This window comes from Ciona robusta, chromosome 5 (assembly GCF_009617815.1).
Source record: "Ciona robusta chromosome 5, ASM961781v2".
In the NCBI taxonomy this organism is placed as follows: domain Eukaryota; kingdom Metazoa; phylum Chordata; class Ascidiacea; order Phlebobranchia; family Cionidae; genus Ciona; species Ciona robusta.
In genome coordinates, this window is record NC_143239.1 from 4,881,713 (window position 1) to 4,908,654 (window position 26,942).

The 26,942-nt window shown below is 39.4% G+C and overlaps 2 protein-coding genes and 1 long non-coding RNA gene across 6 annotated transcripts; 1 reads left to right on the forward strand and 2 right to left on the reverse strand.

Annotated features, from left to right (window-relative positions):
- Positions 1–485: 485 nt before the first annotated feature.
- On the reverse strand, positions 486–10,894 carry LOC149735863 (uncharacterized). Of its 4 annotated transcripts, none has more exons than XM_089879220.1 (11): positions 9,982–10,894; positions 9,814–9,921; positions 9,619–9,749; positions 4,122–4,261; positions 3,201–3,899; positions 2,752–3,042; positions 2,420–2,649; positions 2,156–2,303; positions 1,864–1,997; positions 1,360–1,585; positions 486–1,211 (listed from the first exon to the last, which is right to left on the reverse strand). In XM_089879220.1, the coding sequence occupies exons 1-11, from the start codon at positions 10,185–10,187 to the stop codon at positions 1,071–1,073; spliced, it is 2,454 nt and encodes an 817-aa protein (XP_089735346.1). In that variant the 5' UTR covers positions 10,188–10,894; the 3' UTR covers positions 486–1,070. The 4 variants fall into 4 exon arrangements, with proteins under 4 accessions (XP_089735346.1, XP_089735345.1, XP_089735347.1 ...); XM_089879219.1 differs by having other exon boundaries at positions 4,122–4,264; XM_089879221.1 differs by lacking the exons at positions 9,619–9,749; positions 9,814–9,921; positions 9,982–10,894 and adding an exon at positions 4,737–5,362 and having other exon boundaries at positions 4,122–4,264.
- LOC149735864 (uncharacterized) lies at positions 10,890–19,246 on the forward strand. The gene is made up of 2 exons (XR_016385110.1): positions 10,890–16,506; positions 16,886–19,246. It is a non-coding gene; the product is annotated as an uncharacterized LOC149735864 (long non-coding RNA).
- On the reverse strand, positions 19,075–26,886 carry LOC149735865 (nucleolar protein 14-like). The gene is made up of 17 exons (XM_089879205.1): positions 26,530–26,886; positions 26,092–26,255; positions 25,709–25,821; positions 25,223–25,356; positions 24,773–24,881; positions 24,509–24,602; positions 24,167–24,316; positions 23,767–23,860; positions 23,205–23,442; positions 22,721–22,931; positions 22,293–22,416; positions 21,875–21,996; positions 21,484–21,620; positions 21,024–21,177; positions 20,378–20,650; positions 19,538–19,699; positions 19,075–19,254 (listed from the first exon to the last, which is right to left on the reverse strand). The coding sequence occupies exons 1-17, from the start codon at positions 26,725–26,727 to the stop codon at positions 19,149–19,151; spliced, it is 2,583 nt and encodes an 860-aa protein (XP_089735331.1). The 5' UTR covers positions 26,728–26,886; the 3' UTR covers positions 19,075–19,148.
- Positions 26,887–26,942: the final 56 nt, after the last annotated feature.

Sequence of the window (26,942 nt, forward strand, 5' to 3'; positions counted from 1 at the left end):
AAGCACGTCACAATACCGAGTCGCGGTTTTCGGGAATTTTTATAAATTAGAAAATTACAAAAGTTTACAAAATATGAAATCTCGAAAGGAATCTATATACCAACATACAGCCGAGGTTTGCAAAACGTCAATGGTCTATAGTAATAAAAATCAGAAAAGGGAAAATGTGAGAAAGATCAGTGCACTGTGTATTCAGACTGTTTATTTGCGAGTTATGTTCCTTGTAAGGCGAGTATACGACGTTCTATTATGCGGTAATGACGCGATTACGTTATTTTCACACGTTCACAGTGATTCCCACGTATTAAGCCATAAAATCAGTAATCTTTGACCCGTGCTATGTGACTGGCGCCTGCAGTGAAGTCTCAGACGTCCGCGTGCGACGCCAATTATTTGTCTATTAATCGAAGTGTATTGAGCGTCTCACCCGTGAGAATGAGAGTGCGCGACAGAACTGTGACGTCACAAGGTCTAAGAAAATCCCATAATGTTTCGGTGTATGTTTATTGAACTGGTAACGAAATAGTTGGGATGGGCAAAAATGCGACACGCCGCGGGAAAAATATGTACAACATGCGGCGGAGGTCGCGGCGAAGAGCCGGGCTCCAAGTGTGGCCTGCACACACGCGAATAAATAGAACGAGGTACGGTGGGTGGACGGCATGAACAGGAAAGCTCGCGGAATCTCCTTGAATAAGCGGGCGATGCGTCAGTGTTCGTATATGCGTGTGTGAGAGTAGGTACAAAGGAAGAATGGTAAAGATAGAGGAATAAAACACAACGGAAAAGATAAAATTGCTTAGATACGCAGTTGCTGCTGCTTGTGGGTCGTTTGACCACGAACATTGTTCCGTTCATTGGTTAACGTTTCACTTGTCTCTGCTTTGTTTTGTTTCCGTAGCGATGATGACGTAGCACCACGTCATACTGATGTCACCACGCCGTTGCGGCATTCTTGGGGTGACTTTTCCGGATTTTGAGCACAGCCTTCGGTTATGGGGCAATGCTTCTACGTCATAGTTGAATGACGTCATAGTTGAATTACGTCATTGGAATAATCGATGACGTCCTCATAGACGTTTGAGTCGGTTGTATAAACTACACTTGGTCTTTTCGCCAGCCCATGTCTTGCTCTTGATTCGGCACATTCGTAGCTCACGTGTGTAATCCTCGTGTGTCATTGGTCGGTAGGTGGGTGGGTCGCAATATTGCTGCGATGAAAAAATAAAGTTAATATGAGATGAAACAAATTGAACCAGTTTAAAATACTCTATTGTTTTCTCGTTTTAGATGAACATCGTATCATACAATGTCAGTTTTTTTATTGTAACTGAATGGAATATATATATATTTTCTTACCTTAGTTCCTTTGGTGCTGAAGAAATTCTTGTAGCCGTCTTTAAGCACATACACCTCGGGGTAATGTAGGTGAGGATAACGGTTAAGCTCCCTGTCTTTGCTACGGAGGGCTCGTGCCATACGTGGGCCACGTTCAGAGCTGAACTCGCAGTAGAAAATAAGGACTGGTGGTTTGTATTTATCATCGTTGTTGTCCGCCCACATAGGGTTTGAAGTGCTGAAATATCTGAGGAGAAACGGTGAGCGTTAAAATAGATTCTAAAATGGGGGGTGTTATTCGTTGTATTTAGATGTATATGTTAAATTGAAACTTGTTTTTGTTTATTAAGGTTGCCGTTTGCTTTTAAATAATAAGGGATTTTTTAATTACGAGTTTGGCTGGTTTTATGTATTTTGTTCTAATAACACAGAAGCCCGTTATGAAAAACAGTCATATTATTTAAGTGATCCTTTTATCTGAACACCTAAAGCACCACATATAAGTTATAATTTATACTTTCTCACCTTTTGTAAAGTTGTTCCTCTTCCCATATACTGTTGGCACCAAGCACATGACCTCCTTCATATTCGTATGGATATCTACAGTCAATCACCTCGAAACGACCAACGTCATACTTGTTGTTCACCAAATCGATAAGCTGTGACGTAATACATGATGACGTCAGTGAATGGTCATTAATTGGAAACATTTTAATTTATTGGGCTGTTTTATCAAGATTTTACGGTTCTATTATAAAATTTATGCTGCAGATTTGGCTACTTTCGTTTTAATGTAAGCTAATAATTTAATATTTACCGTTTTAGGAGTGATGTATTTAAGGTCTTGCTGCTTTCCAGACACAGTGGATAGAGTGCATACTCGGCTGAAATCTCCTACGAGGTTGGGGTCAGTGCAGCCCAAATCGACAGCGCGCATGATGTCGAGCTCATTGGCGGAGCGGGATCTAAAAATGAAGAATAATATGTTAAAACTTAATTTTATTTAGTAATAAAAATGGCAAATGTTGTTTAAACTGTACAGTAAAAACTAGATGGTTCAATATTTAGTTGTTTTATTTACCTGTTTAATGAGACATTATGTTCGTCAATGGATTTCGTGGATGGGGAGTTAGATGATCCAAGAAGAGCAGACATTGAGTCATCTGCTCCTGTGCTGGTGGGTCTCCGGATGCCAGAAGGGGTGGAGGACTCGTCGATTCGCTCCTGGGAGCGTTTGAGAGCATGGAGTGCTCTTCTGGATGGGACGACTGGAGGAGCAGACGGAGATCGGAAAAGTTCGCGCGGTTTCGGCTGAAATCGGAAACAAATGTTAAAAATGGGAAAAATATAAAATTTAAAATGTAAAAAAAATCTTAAAAAATACAAAAAAATGTATCAGGAAATAACACTTACAAGGCGTGTGACTATAGAGTTGTTCATTGAAGTATCTGGCTTGCTTGACAACAATAATGGAGCGGTGATAAGCCCGGCGATTCCTGAGGGTGCTTGCGGCGATTCGACTTCTAAGTTACCGCCGATCTTCTGAACTCGCACGTTCTCGCTCAGCATTTCTTCCAGCAGTTTCTCATCGGCGTCACTGCGGTCATACTCTGATGACATCATCATGACGTCATCTTCGGAGTCTGAGTCGTTGGTGCTGCATAGGCGCGAGTGGGTAAGAGGGGAGTCGTCCTCAAATGCGAGCTGTAGAAGAAAAAACAATGTTAGAAATAGGTACGTCCATTGTTAAGTGAAACTTAGAACAATACACGTTTATTTCGCAAGACTTAAAAATGCATTAATTTCTCACTGACACAGGATAGTGTTTGAAATACTATAAGACTTTGGGTATTTCAGCTTACCATTTGTGCGGGGGCGGATATAGGTCGGAATCCCTGCTTTATTGAAGCGATTGGAGAGGAATGCATAAACGCCGCTTCGGCAGATTTCGTTTTGCGTTGCATTGATGAAAATGCCATCCGTCTTCGGGATGAAGATCGAGCTTCCGTGAAAGAGGAGCCGCTGCATTTTGCTCTCTTGGAAGAAGCAGCAATGGAGCAGCTTGTCGCATCCAGAGATCGCTTGTTGGCTCGGATTGGGATCGGAGAGATGTTAGTAGAACAGCAGGGCGATGACTTAGCTCGGCCGAACGGGATAGCAGAGGCCGGACGCAAAGCTCGGCTCCCGCGGGAAGTAAGAGCCGCGATGCTGCCGGGGACAGCGCTTTTCTCCGGGGTCGATCCGCCAGCAGAAGAGCCGGTGGAGTCGCGCAGTCGTTGTTCTGCTTCCTTGTGTAACTGCTTATGGTCGACGGCGCTGAAAGCCGAGGTCGAGCTGGACGCGAAGTTGGTTGCCATGGGTGATGACGTCAGCATTGGTGACGTCACCATGGACGCGTGGCGGCGCAACGGAGTAGCAGGGCTGAACGTTGGCGAGGTGGGAAGGGCGAGAGGGCTTGTTACTTCAACAGCTTGGAGACGTTTTGAAAAGTTTCGCTTGGATAAACCCAAGTTATTCTCTTTGCCTGCGCTGTTTTCCGTTCCATAGAGTCTAAATCGAGCCTAAAGCGAAAATATAAATATTAGAATATAAAGTAGTACTTATATTTAATATGGAGTTATGGTCCTTGGGGAGTACTAAAATGTAACTTGCTAAATCCTTGCGAGCTAGGGAAGTCCGGTCGTAACACGTGTGTTCTGTTTCATACACCTCGTGCCAGCTTACGAGTTACCACGTGTGCATGCACTACTTAACGAGTGTGGATTATTGTGTGTGTTACTTACGTTAGGCACAGACTTGAATCTCCTGAAAGAAGACTTGCCATCCTGGAATGAGGAGCAGTTCTCTTTTCTCTCTTGTAGGACACCGTAGTGGGAATCGACACCACTTTGCTCGGCAGGGGTGGAGGGCTCGGTAAAGCAGCCTTCTGTGGCCAAAGTTAAAACATTTAGTTTAAGTGGTACATTGCATTACTAACGTAAACAGTTTAACTATTAATGCGGAGTTATATTTTTGTTGAGTATATGAAGTATGGTATACCGTTTTATTGTAACTTAAAAGTTATAGCACAAAACTAAAACATTATCTTTTATGTTGGTCCTTCTTGAAGGACCAGAGATTTAGGTATTGACTAAAAAATTAGGAAAATGGATAAAAGTAATTAAACCTGTCTTAATAGGAGCCTCTGACTCTGACATAACTTCTACAGTGTTTTCTGCTACGCTGACTAGATGGGGTGATACTGGCCTGAACATATGGCTCGACTTGTTGTAAAAAGGTCTGAACATTTGCTTGCTGGCGGCTGCTCGTCGGTAAACTCGTCTAGGTCTTTTTAAATCTGTGTTTTGTAAATGCTGGTCTGTTTAAAGAGCGGTGAGGGTTTGATCGCCCATACTTACCAAAAGATAGCTTGGCAAACCGGGCCGGCAGCTGTTGTATCATATACCGCTCCATCATGTAATATAAGACTCCTGTTGTATCTAGATGACCTAACCTAAACCTAACCCTAAGGACCTGGGTATCGAAGACATGATGGTCAGATTCATGGGTCAGATACATGCTACCTTATGACCCGTCCTATGCGTTCTATTTCTATCCCCTATCTCGCAACCGTGCGTTCTGTCCTACCTCCTACCCCCTTCTTGCAAATGCTAACTGAATCGGTTTCACGGAGTTCGCATAAGTTATAGAGCTACTTTCCGTCTACATACGGTGCTTGTTTAATTAAGAGAACTAATAAAATACAAAGCGAAGGTAGGCCAAGCCCGCTGTGAACGACCACAGGTAGTAACGATGACAAAACCTCGGCGACTAGAAGGAAATTGCCTACCTACGGTGCGACCTGGACTATATTATATTCGACCTCGATTCAAAGACACTGAAATTCACGAACAAGATGAAACTCAACCATGCTAATGTATATACCCGTTTGTACATGGATAAGATGCAAATGCAAACTGGTCGACCGACTGTTTGGTTCATGCACTGCGCTTGCAACGAACAGACTGATCGCTGCTGTCACTGTCTGCATGGTCAATGCGAGCGTCGAGAAAAAGGCCAGTAATGACGGCATTGTGACGTCATACACAGCCACCTGAGCGCGTGTCAGGTCCGCCGCTACCAGCTGAGATCTCACAAAATCCATCCGCTTTCGCACGTCGGGTAATTGCCGGCTCGGCTACGCGCAAAGGTAGAAGCAGGTAGCAGACCTAATTAACGGCAAGCGCACCGGTAGACTCATTACGGTACACCACTCTGTTCTGCTTCCACGAAGCGCTGGAGAGAATACACTCTGTACCAATGCTCTCAGCGTTCTAATGCGCGGCCGGAAAAGTTTTAACTCATAACGCATGTTCGTGCCGCTGATTTATTGCATAATTAATGGTGCGACGAGTTTATAAGGTCGCCCTGCAAGCGCCTCTAAATCGCCGCCGATCTGTTTTGATCGTCCGGCGTCGCTAAGTGTTGTGAACCATAAAGAGATAGTTCACCGAGCACGTAATAGTTTACAACATATACATGATTATAAGCAGGAATTATTTGTGGTTTGAAACTGGGCTAGTGGTTTGCGGTAGTACGCCGGAAATTATACCTGCAATTTCACGAATGGTTTCAAAAGAAGGCTTGATTCGCACGCTCGAAATGAACTGAGAATTCGACTCGGTATTTTGGGCCCAAACGATGACACGACCGTCACGCTTCATATGCTGCGGCGAGCGTAGGCAGTTGTTTACCCGAGGCGAGCGCTCATTGGTCGGGCGAAGGTAACAGGAAAGGCGAAGCAAATTTAAACCGCTGGACGGTTGGTCGGGGGACGCTACAAGTCATGGCAGGCTGGGTACGGGTCTTTGAAAAGCAAACGGCGTTTCCATAGGGATATGCTCCGGTTATGACGTGTTTTGTTACTACAATGGTTAGTAATGGAAAACATGCCCGTAAAGATAAACGTGGGTTTTGCAATCGAGTTCGGGGATGTTGATCGACCTGTTCACTGCGATAAAAGGGCCATTAAGTCGGTTTCCTGAATTAATAACGCACAAGTAAACAGCCAGCGCTTCAAAGCTGCCCGCCAGTGTACGAGGTGGAAAAGCACACTTAACGTAAAGGATAAAGGGCGCTATCTCTGTTTCTAGGTCGTCGAGATGGCAGTCGGACACTAAGGTACCATAAAGGGTTGTAAAAGGCGACGGGCCGTACAGAGTTAACTATTTCAAATCGAACAACCGAAAAGGCGCTGTGGTGATGGGCTTAATTAACACAATACAATCAGCGATGTGTGTAGTGACTTGATTTACGGCTTCGTTGTGGACGACTATTGGGGTGACAGCGAGAGTGAGATTACAATAAGGTCATATATACGGCCAAAAGATCCCTGCTGGGCAATGGTGGCTCGCCAAGCAGATTGTTTGCATTGAATTGAAAATAGCTTAAATATTACTCAAGCCATACCACGAAAAGTGCGGGCGAGCTTAAACCATGAGTCGCTTACGGGTGGTTTGAATTACGCGCCGACGTTGAGCAGTTACCCTCCATTGTTTAACGCAGGTACACACTAAGGTAGACACTACTGATTCGTTAAATACAAAGACCGTTAAATGTGGTTTAGGGTTAATGCTAAAGTTCTTGGTAGCGGTGAAGTTCGTATTGAAGTTAATTTGACGGCGGGATGCATGGTTTTGCTTCCGGTGTCCCATTGTGTGTGTAAACCAACACTCGCTGATTTTCACGCGCCGCGGAAGCGCACGGCGATCGAGGCCGATTTATGAATGAAACTTTCAAACTTCGAGCGCGAAAACCGCCTTTGTGACGTCACAAGCGTAGGCCAACTACCGGTCGCGATGAGACCCGAGAGAGATCGGCGCGAAATACAAAAGCTTCGGCGGAATTCGGGTGGAATTTCGTTGAGGTATCTGAGTAGGCGTAAGTGCTATTTGTGGCGAACGAAACCCGGTCGCTCCTTTCATTAAATTAACGATCCGGACTGCCTACGTATTGAATAGCAGATGTAAACTTTGTTCAACAAATCCGGCTTTAACGGGGAATTAACGGAAAGTTGACTCGTTTCGCTCCACCGGAGTTAATGAAAATGGGGAATTAATCTGTACGTTTAATTAGATGGCCGTTTAATCTGGTCAATAGCAACGTCTGTAATCCAAAACACAAACTGTAGCGCTGATACCATATGATAAAAAAGTAAAAAAAAAAATCGAACCGCTATGATTTATGAGATCGAGGCGAGATCCTGTGTTTAAAGATATCATTTGTTATAACTTTTGTGACGTCATTTTAGTCGTTACGTCATACAACGCTAACATGCCCAGGCGAGCTCTAGGCAAGATAGCGTTGTCCAATATTAAACTGCTTTCTTGGCAATGCCTGTAATAACACATGGAGAGTGGATTTTAGCAGATTTGCTCTATAACATAAGGCTCTCAAACCTGCACTTTCACATGCGCTATACAAATATAAGCGTGTGGGAAAAGACTGGAAACGGACCTGGACAACTTACATTTTACGAAACAATGAAATAATCAGATTATAAACGGTGGGAAGGGAAAGTAACAAACGCACTTGACGCTTTACATGCACGGATTTCCACAGTTAAGTTGGCTGTATAATTAAGTTTATAATCTGGGTCTTGTTGGTAAATGTGATCTATACGAGTGTCTGATCTGTGCCGGTTGGCGATCGGTTTAGCTGATTTAGGTCGAGTCGACCTGAACCAAAATTGTTGCTGATTTTACTCTTTTAAACTAAAGGTTAAATGTTAGTTGTGATTTGTCTGACTATACCGCCCGCGAGGCGTCATTTTGGATAAAACCGTTTTGTATGTCGCTTTTCGAACGTTTAAAATGAGCCGCTCGAGTTTGAAACGAAATGATGATGGATTAAGTTGATTAAAACGCAATTAATTGTTCGTTAGTAAGCTTCGTTGTCTCTTGCAAGGTCAAACCGATTGTAAGCTGGTGCGTTTCCGTCCCAGCACAAATTTTGCAAACAGCTGAAAACGGGGATTGGCATTTATATTAGGTCTCTGTAGATTTGTATTACCCTGGCTATTGAGATGATGACGTAGTTCGCGTCACAACGGGCGTTGTTACGTCACAATAGCACGGAGCTCGGTTCTGGAGCACGCAGCAAACCATGAAAAACAAATACAAACACGAATCTAGGCGTCCGCGGTGCCGAGAGACAGCAATTAGAGGATCCTAGTGATTCAACAATTGCTCGGGTTTCTAATACACGGCGTATTGGCGGTAACCGTGTTCTGACACGTCGTTGTTTACGTGTGCAATAAACAAATTGGGATTTCGACGTGGATTTTAAAACACACAGATCGGTTTGGGTCAATCTGAATGGCGACCAATACTGTACCATATGCTACAACTGCTTTCCATTAACCCTTGGCCGGGCGACACAACTGTTCTCATATTGCTGGCGCCCGCAGCTGTCGAAGGCATGTCAGTGTTGCCAGCTCGTTTTATGGCAGATGGGCCGCCGCTAAAGGCACAACTTGAGAAGTAAATCAGCATTTGGAAACACTGGGTGATTTCGCGGGATTTACAAACTGAAAATCGACCAAAACCGATCTGGCAGCAGACCGCGCATGGGAAATGCGATTATATGGCTTGAACACTGTAACCTCGCGTTCTTAACGCTAATATGCTTAGAACAATAACAGTAGTGACCACCCAGGCGTTAAGTATTACGGTGGTGAGCAAATTCCAACACGTTTGTTCACATTAACCTTACTTAATGCAGCGGAGCGTGAGTTCGCCAATTATGCAACAAATAAATAGGAATTGCTTCGTACAGGCGTTAATTCTGATTAAATTATCCTAAAAGATGACCGCTAATTACAACATGTCGACATTGCTGGACACTGCGCATGGGAGCCGAGGGACAATGGTTTTGAGCGATTAAGCAACTAACAGAGCACACCTGGTTATTACGTCTATTGTTACGCCAAGCTGCTGCAACCCACGAAGCAAAACAAATCTGCTGCAACTGCCATATGTTATTAGCGGCTGTTATGCAAAGATCACAAGAATGCTACGGGCGTTATGCGTGTCACAACAATCCTTTCAAATATCAACTATGCCTCATGGCCTTATTCTGGTAAAATTCAAGTCTAGTTTAACTATTTGCACCTAAATTGTAAAAGCTGAAACACTTTTGAAGTTTTCTAGATTGTCCTTTAAAATCAATAAAAGTATAACGTTTACCATAGCATATGTTAAAACAGTTATATATAAGAGTTTAACAAAAAAAATTTTTTACCGTCATCGACTTGAGATGGGGAGTTGAAGCTTGAGGCGAAAGATAAAGTACCGGGTCCCACCTGGGGCGAATCCGTGTTGGAGAGGCTCGATAAAGATAACCGTTTTCGTGGAGTGTCTGAGGCCTCTTGACTGCGCAATTTCGACTGTTAGTAAGTTTCGGGGTGACGGGTTAGACCTGGGTTGTATACTGTACCTTGTGTTAAGGTCCCTGAAGTCGAATGCCAAGCTGGACATGGGTGACATTTCTTTTGGCGAGTAGAGGCCAGGCGAGTAGCCACCATGGTTGCGGCCGTACAATAATCTGAATAAAATATCATGGTCATATATGTTTTAAGTTTAAGGGAAGCGTGGGTTAAAGTACCTGTTTGGTATTACTGGTCGCCCAGTGGAATTTTGTAAGCACGCCGGCTTTGGAAGGCCGCTGTACCGGCCGCCTGAAATAGATTGCCCGGTCTCTGATAAGTTGTTCTTTGGGTTTGAACCATCAAATGAGTTAAGGATGGCCGGGCGTATAATAGACGAGGAAGAGCGGTTGGAAGCCGCGGACGAAAACCCGGAGTCCGTCATATTAAAGACAGGTGCTGAAGATTGACCACAAGTGTATAACACCCGCTAGCTTACAACAGAGTAAGCTCTCAAGATACCGTATGTCTAAAACGCAATTAGCTACTTCGGATGTCAAATAACCTGAAATTCTGCAAAAGAAAACAGTTTGCTTACTCGATCGGCGAAGATACTCTGCTAATCCACGAGATATCGGCTTATGACAAACCCCTAAGTTACATCGCCGATATGACCCAATTCCATCGGCAATACGACCACTATGTTATTGCGGTCTTTACTAAGTCATAATCCAACTTTATAACGCTTGCGTCGCAGAACAACTGTTGCAATAAGCTCCAATGGCCACACCATATGTTACGCTCGAGGTATAGGAGGCCTTTTGAGTATATACCCGACATTCTAATACTACTCACTCAATATAATACACAATACAACGTATGTATGTATGCTGCATGGTACTCTCTTAATCAACACAATAAAATGACATATCCAAAACCCCAATAATACTATAGCCAGCTAACTAGTATACGACTCTTAGATTCTAGTTATTGTGCAATGAACCGTCTAGTATCGTCAGTTAAACAACCATGTAATAGCATAGTCTCTTTCTCTCAGTGCTCGAGGAGCATTCCACTTTAGTTTTAACGCACTACAAACTACTATACATACGCAATTTCTTTCAGTTACCAATACGCTATAGTCGCTATATAACGTGGTAGCCTCACGCTACAGTTATGTGCTTTAGATGTGAATACATCCGCCTGTCGATACTGGCCACTTGTCCTATATACATTGGATACGGCTTATCGGCACAAAGTAAACAATAACAATGCGTAGTATGTGGTCTGCAATGCGCTGCTCTGGGTATACTGGAACGGTACTACATTGTTGTACAGTAATGATAAAGTTTTACGTAGACCAGTAACTACCTAGAGGTAGCTGAATAGGTGAATACTGTTTGACTCTTATGCTTCTGTCTAGTAATATATAAGAGCCGAAGTCTGTCTCGCTGCTTAATACGCGCTCAAACTGAAATCCCAGGCAAGATGTCTACGATTAGGAAGTTGAGAAAAAAGGCCCAAGAGCTATGAGCTAATTCCCTTGCATTGTCCGGTTTGGACGCTAATTGATATTCTGAAGGCAGCTCATGTAAACTGGTTTACGAAGCATCTTACAATCCGGCCAAGCTGGGACACAGCGTGCGAGTGACTACCTTTACCTGTGACGCGATTACCAAGCGAGAGATTAACCTTTTTCCTTTGGCGGTGAGTCGAAAAGGAAACATACCGCTGGGCTCTCGCTCGGTAGCGAGTTTGCTGCTGGCAAGTAAATCCTACGACCAACAATACTAGCGCACCTTGGCCCGGCTGGATGCAGTCAGGATGTCTCGGTTGGCTGTTTGTACGCTATGCGGGCACTATGGATGCACGCAAGTGGATTAACGGGTGGGATTCTTGCTTAATATATCCGAAGTTGGGAACTAGTTACGGATTAGGCAGCGAGTCGGTTCTAATTTTTATAGAAAAGTTTGCTCCGCGGAGATATTTACGAGAAGCACCACATATATATTGACGACGTATTTTTGCTTACTACTACTGTCCTACTAACGTTGCACGAAAAACACACATCTAGTCTTCCTTTAACTATGCAGGCAGAACATGAGTGAATACTAGATTAGTTTTGATTAACGAATCGGTCACTATCCTGCACTGTTGCATATTCTCCAATTACATGGAATATTGCTAATAATGCATGTATACCGAATCGATCTACTAACAAATTGAACTCAGCTGGTTGTGCGCTGCATGTGCAGTTGAATGAATGGTGCCCTGCATCGAACCGCAGCTGCTATTTTAAGAGTGCTGGTGCAGTCGCCTTTTTCTCGCTTTACTACAGGTTCAGTGTGTTTTGGTCGTCCACTGATAAGTAGCGAAGGCCGAAGCGTCGCGGTTCGGGCCCCGAGGCACGCACTATTCTAGCGTCATAGATAAGAGCTGGATTCGTTCTGATAGGACCGTTCAACGAATTGCCTCTCCTTTCACCTGTCCACGGCTCAAAAGTCCATTGTTTTCTTCTGTGACGGCACAGGTGGGCCATTGTTATACAGGCATTGTATATGCTGAACAGTAAAATACAAGAGCAGAACCACGGCGACAGATTTCTGCCACTTAAAGAAAACTTGATATTTTTTTAAGACTCTCACTGCAGTAAAACATATGTCGCCCAACTGCCAACGCCACCTACTTAACATCAGCGCTAACCAAAGGGCGGTAAGACCGTTACAGCACGTCGGAATCTATACGCGTGGCTATAAGATATTTCAAATATAGCCAACTCGCATAAAAATATACTTGCGTATATCTCATGGAAAATATTTAAACCATGCGTTTCAAATAACCAAAGAAACAAACTCGACGTAGCTTTACAAAATCGTAGTACCGATAAATCGTATATAGGCCTATAAACCAATTATGATGTCCAAGCGGGTCGTTGTTTTCCGCTATATATTATACACGACTATATAATTATCAATATAAAATATTAGCATGCTTTTAAAATCAAACAAAACTTGACACTTTCAATTTGTAAGTGAAGGTGTTGCTAAAAGTTGGCACGGATTTAGAATAGCACACTTTGCAACTCGGCAACGAAAAGTACGAGTTTTAACAGCTATAGGTAGGAAACTCGCAATGTTTAGGTCTCTGTAAACATAGAATTGCAAACGTGACGGAAAGCGACGAAAACCGATAACTATTTCCTCCGAATGTGCGACCTGTTTGCCTCTTGTGGGCCAACGTGTTGTCGGAATGCAAATACACAGGTGTTTATTGGTTTACTAGCAAGGTTGCGCGATGTTTGGGCTTGGAGTGTTTATTTGAATGCGTATATCAGGCTACCGGTCAAGTGATAAAATTTGAGCGGTTTTTGGACCGCGGTTGTTGGTTGAATTATAGGGAATGCATTGAACGGATAGTGCGGTAATCGATTCGGGTCATGGTAATTTGTGTTTTGTGTGAGAACCTGCCACGATTTATAGGACCGACGCTTTTCGCAAGTGAACGACAACTTACCGGAAAATTGAAAATTGTTTCGCTTCGCGGACGGGTTAAAATACCATGGGAGTATAGATTGCTATAATTAGTGTTTCTGGGAATTTTAGGAATCTTATGGGGGCGGGCGTCGTGTTCATGGAACGCCGACGATGGTAATCCTAAGGTGTCGCGATGAGGAGCCGCAAAGGAGATCAGAAAGAACAAAGCCGCATCTAAGTGAATAGCTGGCGCTGGACAATGGACGACTGGGAGTCTAGGGCGACGGATAATCGCGAAGATGAGCGGATAGTTCAACCAAAGGGTTTTGGGGAGGCGGTGTAATTTGCGACGGCCACATTGTCTCCTGGATCGCACTGCGTGGCTGTAAACCAGCGATTAAGTGAACGCGCTCGGGATTACGAACCCAGCTCGATGATCATGTATGTGTTTTAACTTCGCCTGCTGTCATTGGGATCGTGAGTTTTTAACGTTCGGTGTTGGGATTAAGTTCGTGGCCTATTTGACAATAATACGCGATTCCCGTGCCATAATAGTAAAAGATCGGGCCAATCTCTTGAAAAGAAATTGAATCTAAGGCAAAAGGATTTTGCTTTTTTACGAACTTTGCGAAAAAAATAAATAACGCGAGTGTCGAACCCGAGAAAAGTCGTTACGAGAATTTGAGCATTTTGAAACATAATACAAAAATACCAATAACACATTGCTAACTCCAATATCCGCCAACCGGCTGGATTATAGTCATTATACCAACTTTTGTAAAGCCGGTAGTACCAATTGGTCATGCTCACGAGTGGATAATATCATTAAGAAGGATGACGTGGTTTTAAATTATGGCGGACCCAACGTGCTCTATAGCGACGACACGCGGAAAGACATTTTTACATAGACGAGGCATCAAAAATACCTCAAGTTAGTTTTTGAGCGTTTCTTAAATTCGTGATTGGTGAAATACATGCATATATTCTAGTATTATAGAAATCTAAAAAAAATTCGAATTGACAAAAAATAACATTCTCATTCATATAGAATAGAATATATGTCTAAAAATACAAAAAGCGTTTCAAACATGTGCAACACTGCTGTTCAGTTACCGTAGTTTTAGAAAAGTATTACTATGGATAACGTTCTGCGAATGGGCGGTAGAATCTTTTCTGATTCTTCGCAATATCTTACGTAAACAGGGCCGAACTATACAGATAATCTGTGGGTGTATGTTCGTTATCTGGGCTGTTGTTCCAACGAAACTACGGCGAACAATAGACGAGCTTCATTAACGAAACAAAACAGCGATTACGACTTATTAGCGTTGTGCGGCCGATAACGACAAAGGCGATCCGTGGTTGTTCAATCAAATGTTCATAACATCTGGGTAAATTAGAAGCGTCCCGACGAAGTACAAGTCCGCCTGCGGTCTGCTAACTTAATTGACCCGGTGCAAGGCGATGATTAAAAGTTGGATGGAACTGGTTCGGGTATTGTTAAATTTTTTGGAACGAGATCGGTTTTAAGGTGCGAGACGTTCGTGGAATTTAGAGTTACACCAGCACTATTGAGAACGACAGCTGGTCAAATGATCTAAAAGAACGACATCTTTAAAAGTGATTTTCAAATACAAAAGCAGCCAACTTTTTGGGTCTAACTCACACATATACATATTAACGTTCGCCAAAAAACTCGCCATTTACACGAAATTTTCCCGTTTTTACGAACAGCGATTTTGTTACATTGATCTTAAATAGGACTGAGACAACAACAAACACAAATTAGATCCTAACAGTTTTTGCCACATTAGTGCCGTCTTTCAACAGTCTTTTAGGCGCCTATGTTGTTTTTTGGGTTCAAACAGGTTTGTGGGAACAGTGGAAATGGGTCGTATATCAGACCCTTCAGAACACAGTCTTGTGGAGAATTCGTGCACACTTGCGCGGGAATTAAAGCAGAATGTACTGACGACGGATTAGGAGCGGAGTTTCAGTTAGGTTGTTTAAACGCTTCCCTCGGTGTGCAGATGTCGATGTGACGGACCATCAGTGTTTGAATATTCTCAACCTAATCTGAGACACACGGTAGGCAAATATAGTATAGCGAATAGCGATAATCGCATGGAAATTTATTCTGAAGACACACGTTATGTTGGTATATTATGGATTGAGGGTGCTTTAGATAAGATGTCACCTCCAATTTTGAAAAAGGAGCCACAATATGCGCCTTGGCGACTCAGTTTGTATTTTAAAATAAAAAATAGGGGTTCCGTCATGCCTCCATATATGTTTGTTAGTTAAAATCATTTAAGTTTAGGGACAATATCTCCAAAATATTTAAAATCCAAACACGCTCGGGCACACACGCGACACATCGTATGAAATGTTCGAAATAGAAAATAAAACGACTTCGACGTTTAATCGATCAATGTTGTTAGCATATGTTGCGCGAAGCTATGCAGCAGACTGAAGTTTGGGGCAAGCGCGATTAAATACACACAGCAAACAAACGGCAGCAAACTGCGAACAGCCTGTGCGCGACAAGGCAATTATACGGTGAAAGGACACGCACTCTACACCCCTTGTGTGCTTAACGGGGGGTAGCATGGTGACTAGGTAACATGTTAGCCATTTGAAGCGCAATAATTAAATCAATATTTTACAAAGAAAACTGCGAAACGGATTTAATATTAATGTACATGGTGTTTTAACTAAAAAGAAAAACTGTTATCTTTTTGGAAAAATTCTTCCGCGCCGTCAGTATTCTAATTGTGACTTATTTAACAAAACCCATTGAGGAAATATTTACTTTGTTTTTGTACAGAGGGGCAAGATTTATTGAGTTTGTCCCTGTAATAACAGACGGAAACCACATTGAGGACGGAGAGATGCATCAGAGATTATATTGATCAAATACATGTGCATAATGAATAGGAAATGGCGTCCGTATTTGTAGCATGAAGACAGGCATTCTTTGCCGGATTAGTATATATAGTCAGTAGAAATTACTGGCCGGTTCGGGAAACATACATATCCTACTTACTGGAAGCTATTTTATCCGGATAAGCTGAACAAGTTTCGCGCAAATTTGAACTCGTTGTGATGCCAACTAGTTTTGAGAGAATGCGAGAAAAAGGCACATGCATGACGTATGATTAATCTCTCGCTATGGAATGTTATGAGCAACCGCGGCAAATTTGAACTTCGCGATATCACCAAACGACACAAGATAACCTTCAAATGACGAAACGGCGATTTCCACGGATTATCAATGCAATTTTTAACTTGGTACTGTCCTATAACTATCAAATCAAGGCAAATTTTCACAAATATAAAAGAGGTCTAATAAAAAACTAAAAAACCTAAGAAAATAAATCCTACAGCAGATATATATATATAGGGTAAAAATCTAAACTACAGCAGTAGTTTAACATTTTAAACTTATTTTTCACCCTTCTTTTCTTAACCTAATTGGAAGCAATTGGTGTAATGACCTTAACCTATACAAGATTTTACTACCGGTAAACAATTTAGCACACAGTAAGTCAGGATATGTATTAGCATACAAGGTGCCACCCCCACTATGTAACATAACCCACCAAGCGATCATGCATGAAATGACAGATATACTTTGCTTCCTCATTTAAAATGAAACCCCTTCCTGTAGGCAAGGAGCGACTGGCACCACCAACTCAACTACAATGGGAGTTTCCCAGTACATCGTTACACACTGACAGCTTAAACTGGTCCACAATGAACCTTTGTTCTTCTTTTCGTTTAATAAATTTAAACAATATAAGTTTTCGTTTAATAAATTAAAACAATATAACCTTACAGTGTACAACAAGCCTTAGTGATTCTATGTTTAATACACTTACACACTTCAATATGTATGCGTCAAATCTCAAATGTATTAAAGTCTACATTTTTATAGAGTTTTCATTATTCAAACTAAAATATTAAAACAAAGGTAGACCAAATCAACTTTTGCAGGTTAAATAAGACATAGACCAATACACTGTACTATATTATAATTATTGTAAAATATGATCTACTTCTAATCTTTAACATATACAAATAAACAAGAACAGCATATATTGTTAATTGAAGAATGTTATTTGTTTACAAATGATAAACAAATGCAGACTAAAAGACTGCTTAAAAAACCTTTTAAAGCCCTTTTTTGGGCAAATTGTAAACATGTGTGTGTCATGTATATTTATAATACATACTGTTATGTCCTTCGGTCGTTTATTAAATGAGAAACAAGTTTATCAAACTAAACAGATTTTAAAAAGTAGTTCAAACGTCACGGTGTAATATGTAATAATGTAAAAAAACAAAAACCTTAGTCAATGTCATTCAATGTCGTAACGTCACACGTGACTCACAAATACCGCCTGGTGGCGCTATAACAAGAAAGTATTGGGGACCTAACGTAATATCATAACACATACATACATTAACAAGCTAATTAATACACCCACAACCAAAGTGACACATTCATAGCAAATAAAATAGAAAGAAATAAAACGTGTTTCTTCTCACCAGTTACCCACTAATTAGTGCAAATTTAATTAATTACAATCTAGCTCAGCCACAAACAAATTACTCTAACTGTGTGATTGGAGTAAATGGTTATGTTAAGGCTGCATACACCACTCGACATATATAATAATGTATATATGTATGATATGTATCAATGTATGAATATTAGACATATATATCTAAAACAAACCGAATGATTTAATTACTAAAATATAATTATTTGCAAATCGCATATGTAAACAACCCTATTAAATTAAGTAATAACCATAAAACAGTATACTAAAGCATGTGGAAGTCAAATAAACTAGAGTAAACAAGCTGTAATTAAAATGGTGCCCTACAACTGTTTATTTACACACAATAAAATGGTTTGTTTATTGTATTGTTAAATATTTGTATGTCACATTTTTGAATACTGTTATAAGAGTGTGAAATGGAATTTGTGTAAAGTTGTAAAAGTAATGTTTTAGTTAGATTACCAATTTTGAAAAAAATATTGTGGTAAAACAGCCTTAGTTAAGCCTGTAGGGTTAATTTATTAGGTACACGTAGAAAATAAACAAGTTTAGGTTTATCTTAAAATTAACATCCTCGGTTATTATACAAAGGGTTTTATCAAAATTCGATGAAAATATATTCTGCCAGATTACCAGTTACGTTTAATGTGCGACAACGTTAAAATTGCAGACTAAGTTTTTTTTTTATCACAGACTGAACTAATCCACGTTGCTAATGCCAATCCATTATCAAATATTCGTACGGGAAAACAATTTACGTTTTTCAATTGCTTAAACGACGGCAGAGAACACATACAAGTTCACAAATTGTACATTATTCACACGAAAAATGCCTACAGAACTTACGTCTCGCACCTGCTAATCCACAACTGTAGCCCCTTCGGTTGTAATATGATTTCTATAGGATGAGCAGACACACGTTTCCTGTTCAGTGCTTACCATTACAAACGCCTTCGCTGTCGGTAACTCTCGTTTCAGGGTGTTTTGTGTGCTCATAAGCTATACACGGAAAGTTTTAATAGCCAAACGCATCGTCATACTGCATTTAACCGATATGTAACTCTATTTGTTGCTTATTTCATTTTGGTTAATTAACATCAATAACCATTTCAACACTTGTTCCAACACTAGTACTAACATAGATATGCAAAATGTAAGTCCTTGCTTGCCCGGTCAACATAACTAACTGTGTACTACTATCAATATTACAAAAATTTGTCCTATATACACATCCCTAACAAATACACTTTATTGTCCAAGTTTAAAAGCGTTATGTAAAAACTGTAACACATTTCAAATCCATGATTTATTAATATTTATGGCTGAGCGATACACCAGTGTACTCGACAAAAGGTAACAAACATCTTAAATGTCAAGCTTATATTTCTTCCTTTGTATATTCTTAACTTCTCCTTCTTGATTAGAAAGTAAACCATACAGTCGTTTAACTTTAGCTTCTCTTTCAGCATCCCTGGAATAAATCAAAAGTATAAATAACACAATTAGGTGGTGGGTTTTGTGTATCAAAGACTTGCTAGGTTTCATATACAATGTTGTTCATTGGTAAGGTCCTGCGGCAAGGGACGCCAGAGAAAATGGGGTGTATGCCAGAGTTGGCACATGCCATTAACCAACTTAATTTAGTTAAGATAAGAGTTCCAAAAATTATGTTAATTTCGTTTAAATAGGTATATAAAAATACTAAAATGTGCTATATTAGCAACTAAACTTGGTACTTAAAACTGCATGCTTACATTGCTTCTTGTTCTTTTTGTTGATGTCTGGCAATGAATTTTGAATCCTTGCGCACTTCCCTGATCGCTCCTTTCATCTCTCTTTTACGTTTATGAAGAAGGCGGTCACGTTCACGTTTAAGAGCGTTTGTCTGTTTAGACTTCTTTCTCAAAGGGTCACCACTAAAACCAGAAAATAAAGTACTGTTATCAATGTATGAATAACTGTGTTTACACATAAATGGTAACTCGTAAGTGGGCACATGGTGTATAAAACGAATCAACCGCGCTGTAACAAGACAAGAGTCGATCCCTGCGATGTGAGGATAAATAACATTTATTTAGTCACACTAAAGCCTATGGCTTCCGGCGCCGTGGCCCAGTGGTTTAGGCGCTTGCATCGAAACCAAAGTGTCCCCGGTTCGGTGCTCGGCAGCGGTACTAACACTGATCGGCGTATGTGTCCTTGGGCAAGACACTTAACGGACATTGCTCCAACCCAGCGGTCACTAATGGGTTGTCTAAATTGTAAGCCATATCAAATAAAAATCATACACAAAGTTGAAAAGTATGGCAACTCGTAAGCACACGAGGATAAAAAATGGTGCCAACAATACGCGTCTGACTGCGATGCGGTGTCGCGGCACCGCACGCAAAAAAGACTTAAATGGGCTTTTCCGGGTGTTGGGGTAATGGGCCAAATCTGGCCTAAATCCCAGGTCCTTGACAAGGACCTCACCCATAAAGAATAAAAAAAAAAAAAAAAAAAAAAGCCTATGGCTAAATCAATTCTTGCTAATTATTTTTACCCTAGCACACTTAAACGGTAAGACTAAGAGTTAGTGGGTCAGAAAAACTTACGTGTCATCTATTTTAAGGTCAAACATTCGCAGAGGTTTAGGTTTTCTTTGACCAAAAGAAATAGGAGTCCTTGGTTTTTGGCAGTTAGATTCAATGGACTTCAACACACCATCAACCAGTTCTGCCAAGACTAGATTAGACCGGTCAAAACTGGTTTTTAATTTGTCACATACACTGTGAATTTTGGTGAACACTTCATCATAAGCAGGAACTTCAGAGTATAAAGTTGAGAATAGAGCAGTAAGACGTGTGGCAGTTGCAACAAGCTGGCATCTGTATTAAACTAGTTAAATAAGTGGAAAATTGATACTACATTCAGACATTGAGACTTAGATGGTATACCAAAGTAAAATAATTAGTTGCTGATTGATTATATACGGCTTAATGCAACAACACAGCTAGAAATTTACCTATAAAAAATAGTAAATAAAGAGTTGAAAGTAATTGAAGACAAACTAAATGCATTTGCTAACTCAACTACAAGACAGCTGGTAAGGTAACATAAAGAAATTGCATAACGTAGCAATAGAACAAAGTGGTAGAAATGCAGGAATGCAGTTTACCATTCAATGAGAAATTCATTTCACAAAGTCTTTGAAAATTCACCAAAGCTAAACCCAAACAAACATTAAAGTAAAGTAGTCACCTGACAAGAGCTGTATCATTTATGTCATTGTTCTCATCCATCATTACAGAAAGGTCAGGCTTAAGTTGATTTTCTTTGAACTTATTCTTTTTTTTAACTACCAGAATGTCAAAATTCTTGCCATTGATTCTTGTGCTGGTGATTGTAGGTATGTCTAGAAACACGCCAAATTAAATTATTTAGCAAAAGTAATTGTAACTCACAAAGTTACGCAAGTAGTAACTTGTAAGAGGGCATAAGGTGTATGAAACAAAATTCAATTATTTGTGGTTTCAGATAGCTCAAGAAAATTACCTATTACATTGTGCAATACAATAAAGTTTGGCCAAAGACTTTTGTCTATATTCTGATAAATCTCAGAAAGAAAAGGAAAGAGGTCATTAACTTGTGCAATACACTAAAGTATGCTGACAAATGTAACAAAAAAAAACTTTTTTTAAAATTTTGTGTTAGATTTTACCTGTTTTGTTTTGTTTATCAGGAACTGCCATGCAAAGTACAGTGGTGAGAAAGTTTAAACATTCGGGGATGTATCTCTTTGAAAATGACACATATTCGTATGCAACAGTACATAGATACAAGCCCTTTGAGACATCCCTGTAACCACAATTTTAAAAACTATAGCTGTGCAATTATTTAATGATATCAACTATACCTAAAATTAGTGGCCCTGTTTATAAAGGTCAGAAATTAGAAAATCTTGGTGCAGTCAAAGCCCCAGCAACATAAATCTTTCAAAATAACAGCGGAGAATAAAGACTACTTCACGATGAAATGAAAATTCGTCGCAAAAAGTCAGTACAGCGCAGGTACAATTTAGGAATTTTCCATCAATTGTTCTTCGTTCTTACCTCAATGTATGCACAGAACAGCAGTCAAGCAAATGTGAGATAAATAGAAGAGCTGGGGTGACCACAGGATGACAGAAGTCACTTGTTGAATACAACAACTTTATCAACTTGAACTGGATCAGCTAAACAAAGGATAAAACTTAAGAAGATAGTAGCAAAAAACTTTACTTTAGAGTTTTTAAAAGATAAGACTTCTATTTACAAAACAGGGTTATATTACAGAATTTGTTCAATAGGTGTAAACACATATTTCAATTTAAGATTTTAAGACAGTCACAGTGGTCACATGAATGACTACTATAAGCAGCTTTGGTGTTGGGGTAATTCTGGCCTAAATCCCAGGTCCTTGACAAGATCCTCCCCACAAAATAGAATATCATGTTTGGCAATAAAACAGAAGTTTAAACTGGAAGCTTACGATTTCGAATGATGGTAGTTGAATACGGGATGCTTGCACACAAGAAAGATAAGATCTTTTCAATCTTTCCTTCACACACTCACTGCAGTTCTCAGGGTTTAATGCACATAGTTCATAAGCATGGCTGTGTAGAGGGTTAGGGTTATGATAGAAAAATTTCTTAATTAAAGGTGCTCTGTTAATAGGAGTGGTTGGTATAAAATCTGTTGTATAATTCGTATAAAAATTACAATAGTTTTGTTATTTAGGCAATATGTTTATCAATAGCTGTTCTGGTAAAAAAACATTAATTTTATTATACTTTTGTCTGCGATATGGCAAGATATCATAAGGGTGAATGGGTATTTATAAGTATTCTAATATAGAAAATTGGGAAACATCTCACGCACTATCAAAAATACACCTATGATACCCTGATATCGATTTACCTAATAAGGCTGTTAATAATGTTGAAATCAGGTTTAGGGGCAGCCACCATGCAGCAGTGTTGCCAAATGTAAGCGAATAATTCAATCATCTTTGCTTTGTTGCCTTTACCAATGCTGGGAGCAAACCTCTTACGAAGATCGGACACGACTTCGGATGCAGAGAGAGCAGAGGAAGAAATGAGGAAGGAGAACTCGGAGTAGGATGCAGGAACTGGAAAGTGAGGAAGGTTTTGGCTAAAAACATACACTTAGAAAACAAATGGTTTTAAAGCAGCAATATAAAAAGCAAAATAAGTTACCCATTAATTTAAAATATAGACACCAAACAGTTCACTAAAAAAATTTTAAAAACTTTGTATTAAAATAAGTTATAACAATTTTATATGAAGTTTAATCTTAATTAAATTGCAAACCCCCAACCCCTATGTAAACTCAAGAGAAGAAATAAACTCAAAAACAAGAACTAAATCCCGAGATCACTTACATTTGTTCAACATTTTTCCAACATCTTCCTCTTCTTCCTCTTTATTGACAACATCTTTCACCACATCTGGCTGTTCCTCCAGGCTACTAACATCCTCCTCATTGCCAGAGTCGATGTCCGAGAATTCATCCGACTGATCTTCATCATTTTCATCATCTGAATCTCCCCCATCATCCACGATCCCGAGATCACCAAGCTCCGACTCTACTTGGTCCTCTGGAGCATCTTCTTCCTCTTCCTTCAAAACAATAATAACTCCATTTAAAAAAAAATCAATACAATCAAGAAAAATTGAATATATACATATATATATATCAAAAAATAACTGACAGTAAACATAATTTATGCAGATAAAGAAACATAAATCCTGCATATTTAAACAACAAGCAGAAAGGGTCAAGAACTGTGCTGCTGACAGAGTCAAACATTACACACACGACATACATAAGAACTCGCGGTGTCGGTCTAATGCACAATCAGGTTTAAACTCAGGCTCTGGATTGGGGACCACAGTCCTCACCCAAATGCAGTAGAACACATGGAAATAATCTACCCCACCCACCTCATTCTCACCAACATAATCTTCAGACTTCTCATCTTCATCATCAAAATTAAACGATAATGGTTCAGCTTGGTTTACTTTTTCAACCACATAACTAAAAAAATAGAACGGATATAACTATTTTATAACTATTTTTATGATATAGCCATAATCAAAATAGTAACTATACATTATAAAGCAGGTAAACAGTACAAAAATATCTGTGTCATAGACAAGGTTTTGGGTGTTGAGGTAATTGGCGAACTTTGGCCTACATCACTTTACCTTTGGATAACACATTTATGCACTACATATGGTCTTTTAAAAAGTCCCATTCGCTGATATGTATATTGGCTAATACATAAGACACTACAAGTGTATATGACACCGACAGTAACACACATGTTCATATATTACATACTCCTCTTCCAATGCATCAGCCGATTGATGCGTTCTCTTCCTGCTTGCATCTTCATTCCCACCATCCATTCGCATCCTAGCAATCCTTTCCTCTTCCTGTTTCCAGAGCAGAGCTGCTCTCTCCTCTTCTAACTCTGCTTCACTTTTCATCCTGTTTTTAAAAATTAAATTGAGACAACTATAACCAATACACAGATTAGTTGAATGGTATATATATATATTTAAAAGATAGAAAATGTACCATTCCTTATTAAAATATAGTTATTGCAATATTACCAATCAAAGTTGCACATTAGTTATTCATAAAAAAAATAAAAAAAATATTGAACATAAAAAGAGTTACTTTTCCGAAGGTGCAGCTTTCCTGTCAAAAAGCATTTGCTTGACCGCCATGTCATACTCATCTGGTTTGGATCTCTCTTTGGCAGTGTTTTTATCTGCATTAAGTACAATATAGTAAATCTTTATATCTAGTATATACAAACAATGGGCAAACAACAAAAGAGTGCATTAACCAAGACCAGAGTCAGCACCATACATACATAGGTGCAGAGTTGGTGCTGCTTAAGGTGACATAGAATAATAGACAGGTTTCATAAATATTCACCTTGAGAGGTTCTCACTGAAGGCTGGATTAGTTTTTGAAAGTCGCTCCATGCATCATCAAGTTTTTCTCTCAGCTCGTCCGATTTCTCTCTTGCTGCCTTTTTCTCAAACTAAATATAGGTTAAAAGATTAACATACAAATTTGAGATTGGGTTCATGGGTACCTAACATGGATATACAGGATCTGAGTGGATACCTTGGAATAAATCAAGTAAAATGCATGGTGAAACAGGTGAAGTAAAAAGAAATAAACCAGAAAGAAATAAAGTACTGATAGATGGTGTAATAATGAGACTATTATGCAATTGGAATGCGACAACTAGCAAATAACTTTAATAAAACCTAACAACTTCACTTAAAAGGTAAAATTAATTTGAATACAATTGAAAACTTATATCTTAAACTATCTGTTGACAAAACTAGAGCTGATGGAGCACAGTGTAGTGTTTACCTTTGCCAGTTTAGATTTAGCAATAATATCATCAATCACTTCTTTCCTTGTCTTGGTAAGCTCATTGTCGTTGCCTTCTGATGATTTTTTGGTGAAAAATCCACCTCCAAAGTGAGCATTCTCCACATATTCTCCTGTCATAAAATTAAGTTACTTAATCATAACTACTCATAAGTTATAACATAACACATGCGCTGAGCATTTTTTTAATTTAAATACTTAAAAACTAAATCAAATCCAAATACTAACATATAAAACCAACATTCATCCATGATCACTAACTGACATAAAGAATAAAAAAATGAAAACTAGGTGTAGCGACCGCGCTTATTTTCGCCCAATTAAATGTTAATATGTATTTAGCTGCAAGCGTGTTTGTTTTCTGTCTTTTCGTTTTAAATACTTGCTACCATAATGGAGGAGACAAAATAAAGGTATTAAATTATATTATTACTTGAATTGTACAGAGTGAAAGCATTAACAAACCTGACATAGTTCCTCCAGGTCCATCCTCTTCATCACTTCCATCAAAATCATCAAACTGCTTGATGGCTGACAATGATTGTCCAAGATGTGTTAGTTCTTCATCATCATTTAAACTTAACAGAGGAAAAATACTCTGTTACTTCTGCTATCAGGCAGAACAAAATATTCTTTTAACAGCTTATTGGTATGAAAAATCGTAGCGTATTTTTGACGTTTTATCTACCATTCGGTAAGAAAAGTTTGTATAAGTTCTTGACTTAAAAACCAAACAATATATATATATATATGCAACTATAGTAAGTGAGAAATTTTTATTAAACAATCAACATGGCAACTATAGAAGCCCACATTTAAACTTTATATGCCAAACATATTTTCCTTACTTAAACTGAGCCATCTTTTCATGTTTCTTCTTCCTCTCCATTGAAAATCTTTGCAACATCTTTTCTTCAATCGTCATCTGTTCATCATTAAGACCGAACCGAGCATCCCGGATCTGGTTTGTCTTGTTTCGATGTTTGTACTCATTTAACAGAGTGTCTTTTCTCTAAATACAGAATTTGGTTTAAAAAGTGCACTATAATTATAAATTCTATCCCAAAACAAAACATAAAAATATGTACTTGATTAACGTGAATTTCTTTGTTCCAAAATTATTGTAAACATCAAAGAGAAGGAAATTAGCAGAAAAACGACAGTAGTTTAAACAAACTGTGGATAAATAGTGAATACTATTTAAGAATAAGTGGCAAATAAAAACGTTGAAGTTAAACTCAGTAACCCACAATACGTTAAACAAAAGTTTCTACAAGTTACCTCACCTTTTTATTGGCCTTTGACCTTGATACCCCAGGTAATCCTCGGTCGTTTTTCGTTTTCCTTCCAAGTATATTATGTTTCTGTTTGTTTATTTTAATCTCGAATGGATTTTTCCGTACTTTGTCAAGCGTGTTCGATGATTTTTTTTGTTGCTTTGATTTTCTTACTTTATCCGACAACCCTTTTTTCTGCTTTGCCATACTATATTTTTTACTTTAAACTAGCGTGAAGTTTATGCAAATTCGCCAAAAATGATTAATTTTACACGTATTCGAACGTTAAAATAGGCAAAACGTTGAACATGCACAAACCTCGAAACATCACGTTGCGGTAATTTCCCTGAATAGCATCTTAAATGTAGCGGTGTCTTCGCTCCCCAAATAATGCAAAATGATAGTTTTAAATATTGTTTTTG

Bases quoted from the DNA above. Each gene is read 5' to 3' on its own strand.
- LOC149735863 (XM_089879219.1), bottom strand. From the start codon at position 10,187: ATGACGGACTCCGGGTTTTCGTCCGCGGCTTCCAACCGCTCTTCCTCG. The intron at 4,265-9,618 runs GTAAAAAATTTT...CTTTGGCCACAG, and splicing joins CCCATCTCAAGTCGATGACG to AAGGCTGCTTTACCGAGCCC. The intron at 2,650-2,751 runs GTAAGTGTTATT...TTCCGATTTCAG, and splicing joins ACTCTATAGTCACACGCCTT to CCGAAACCGCGCGAACTTTT.
- LOC149735865 (XM_089879205.1), bottom strand. From the start codon at position 26,727: ATGGCAAAGCAGAAAAAAGGGTTGTCGGATAAAGTAAGAAAATCAAAG. The intron at 25,822-26,091 runs GTAAGGAAAATA...TCCTCTGTTAAG, and splicing joins GAAAAGATGGCTCAGTTTAA to TTTAAATGATGATGAAGAAC. The intron at 24,882-25,222 runs GTAAACACTACA...ACCTATATTTAG, and splicing joins CTAAATCTAAACTGGCAAAG to TTTGAGAAAAAGGCAGCAAG.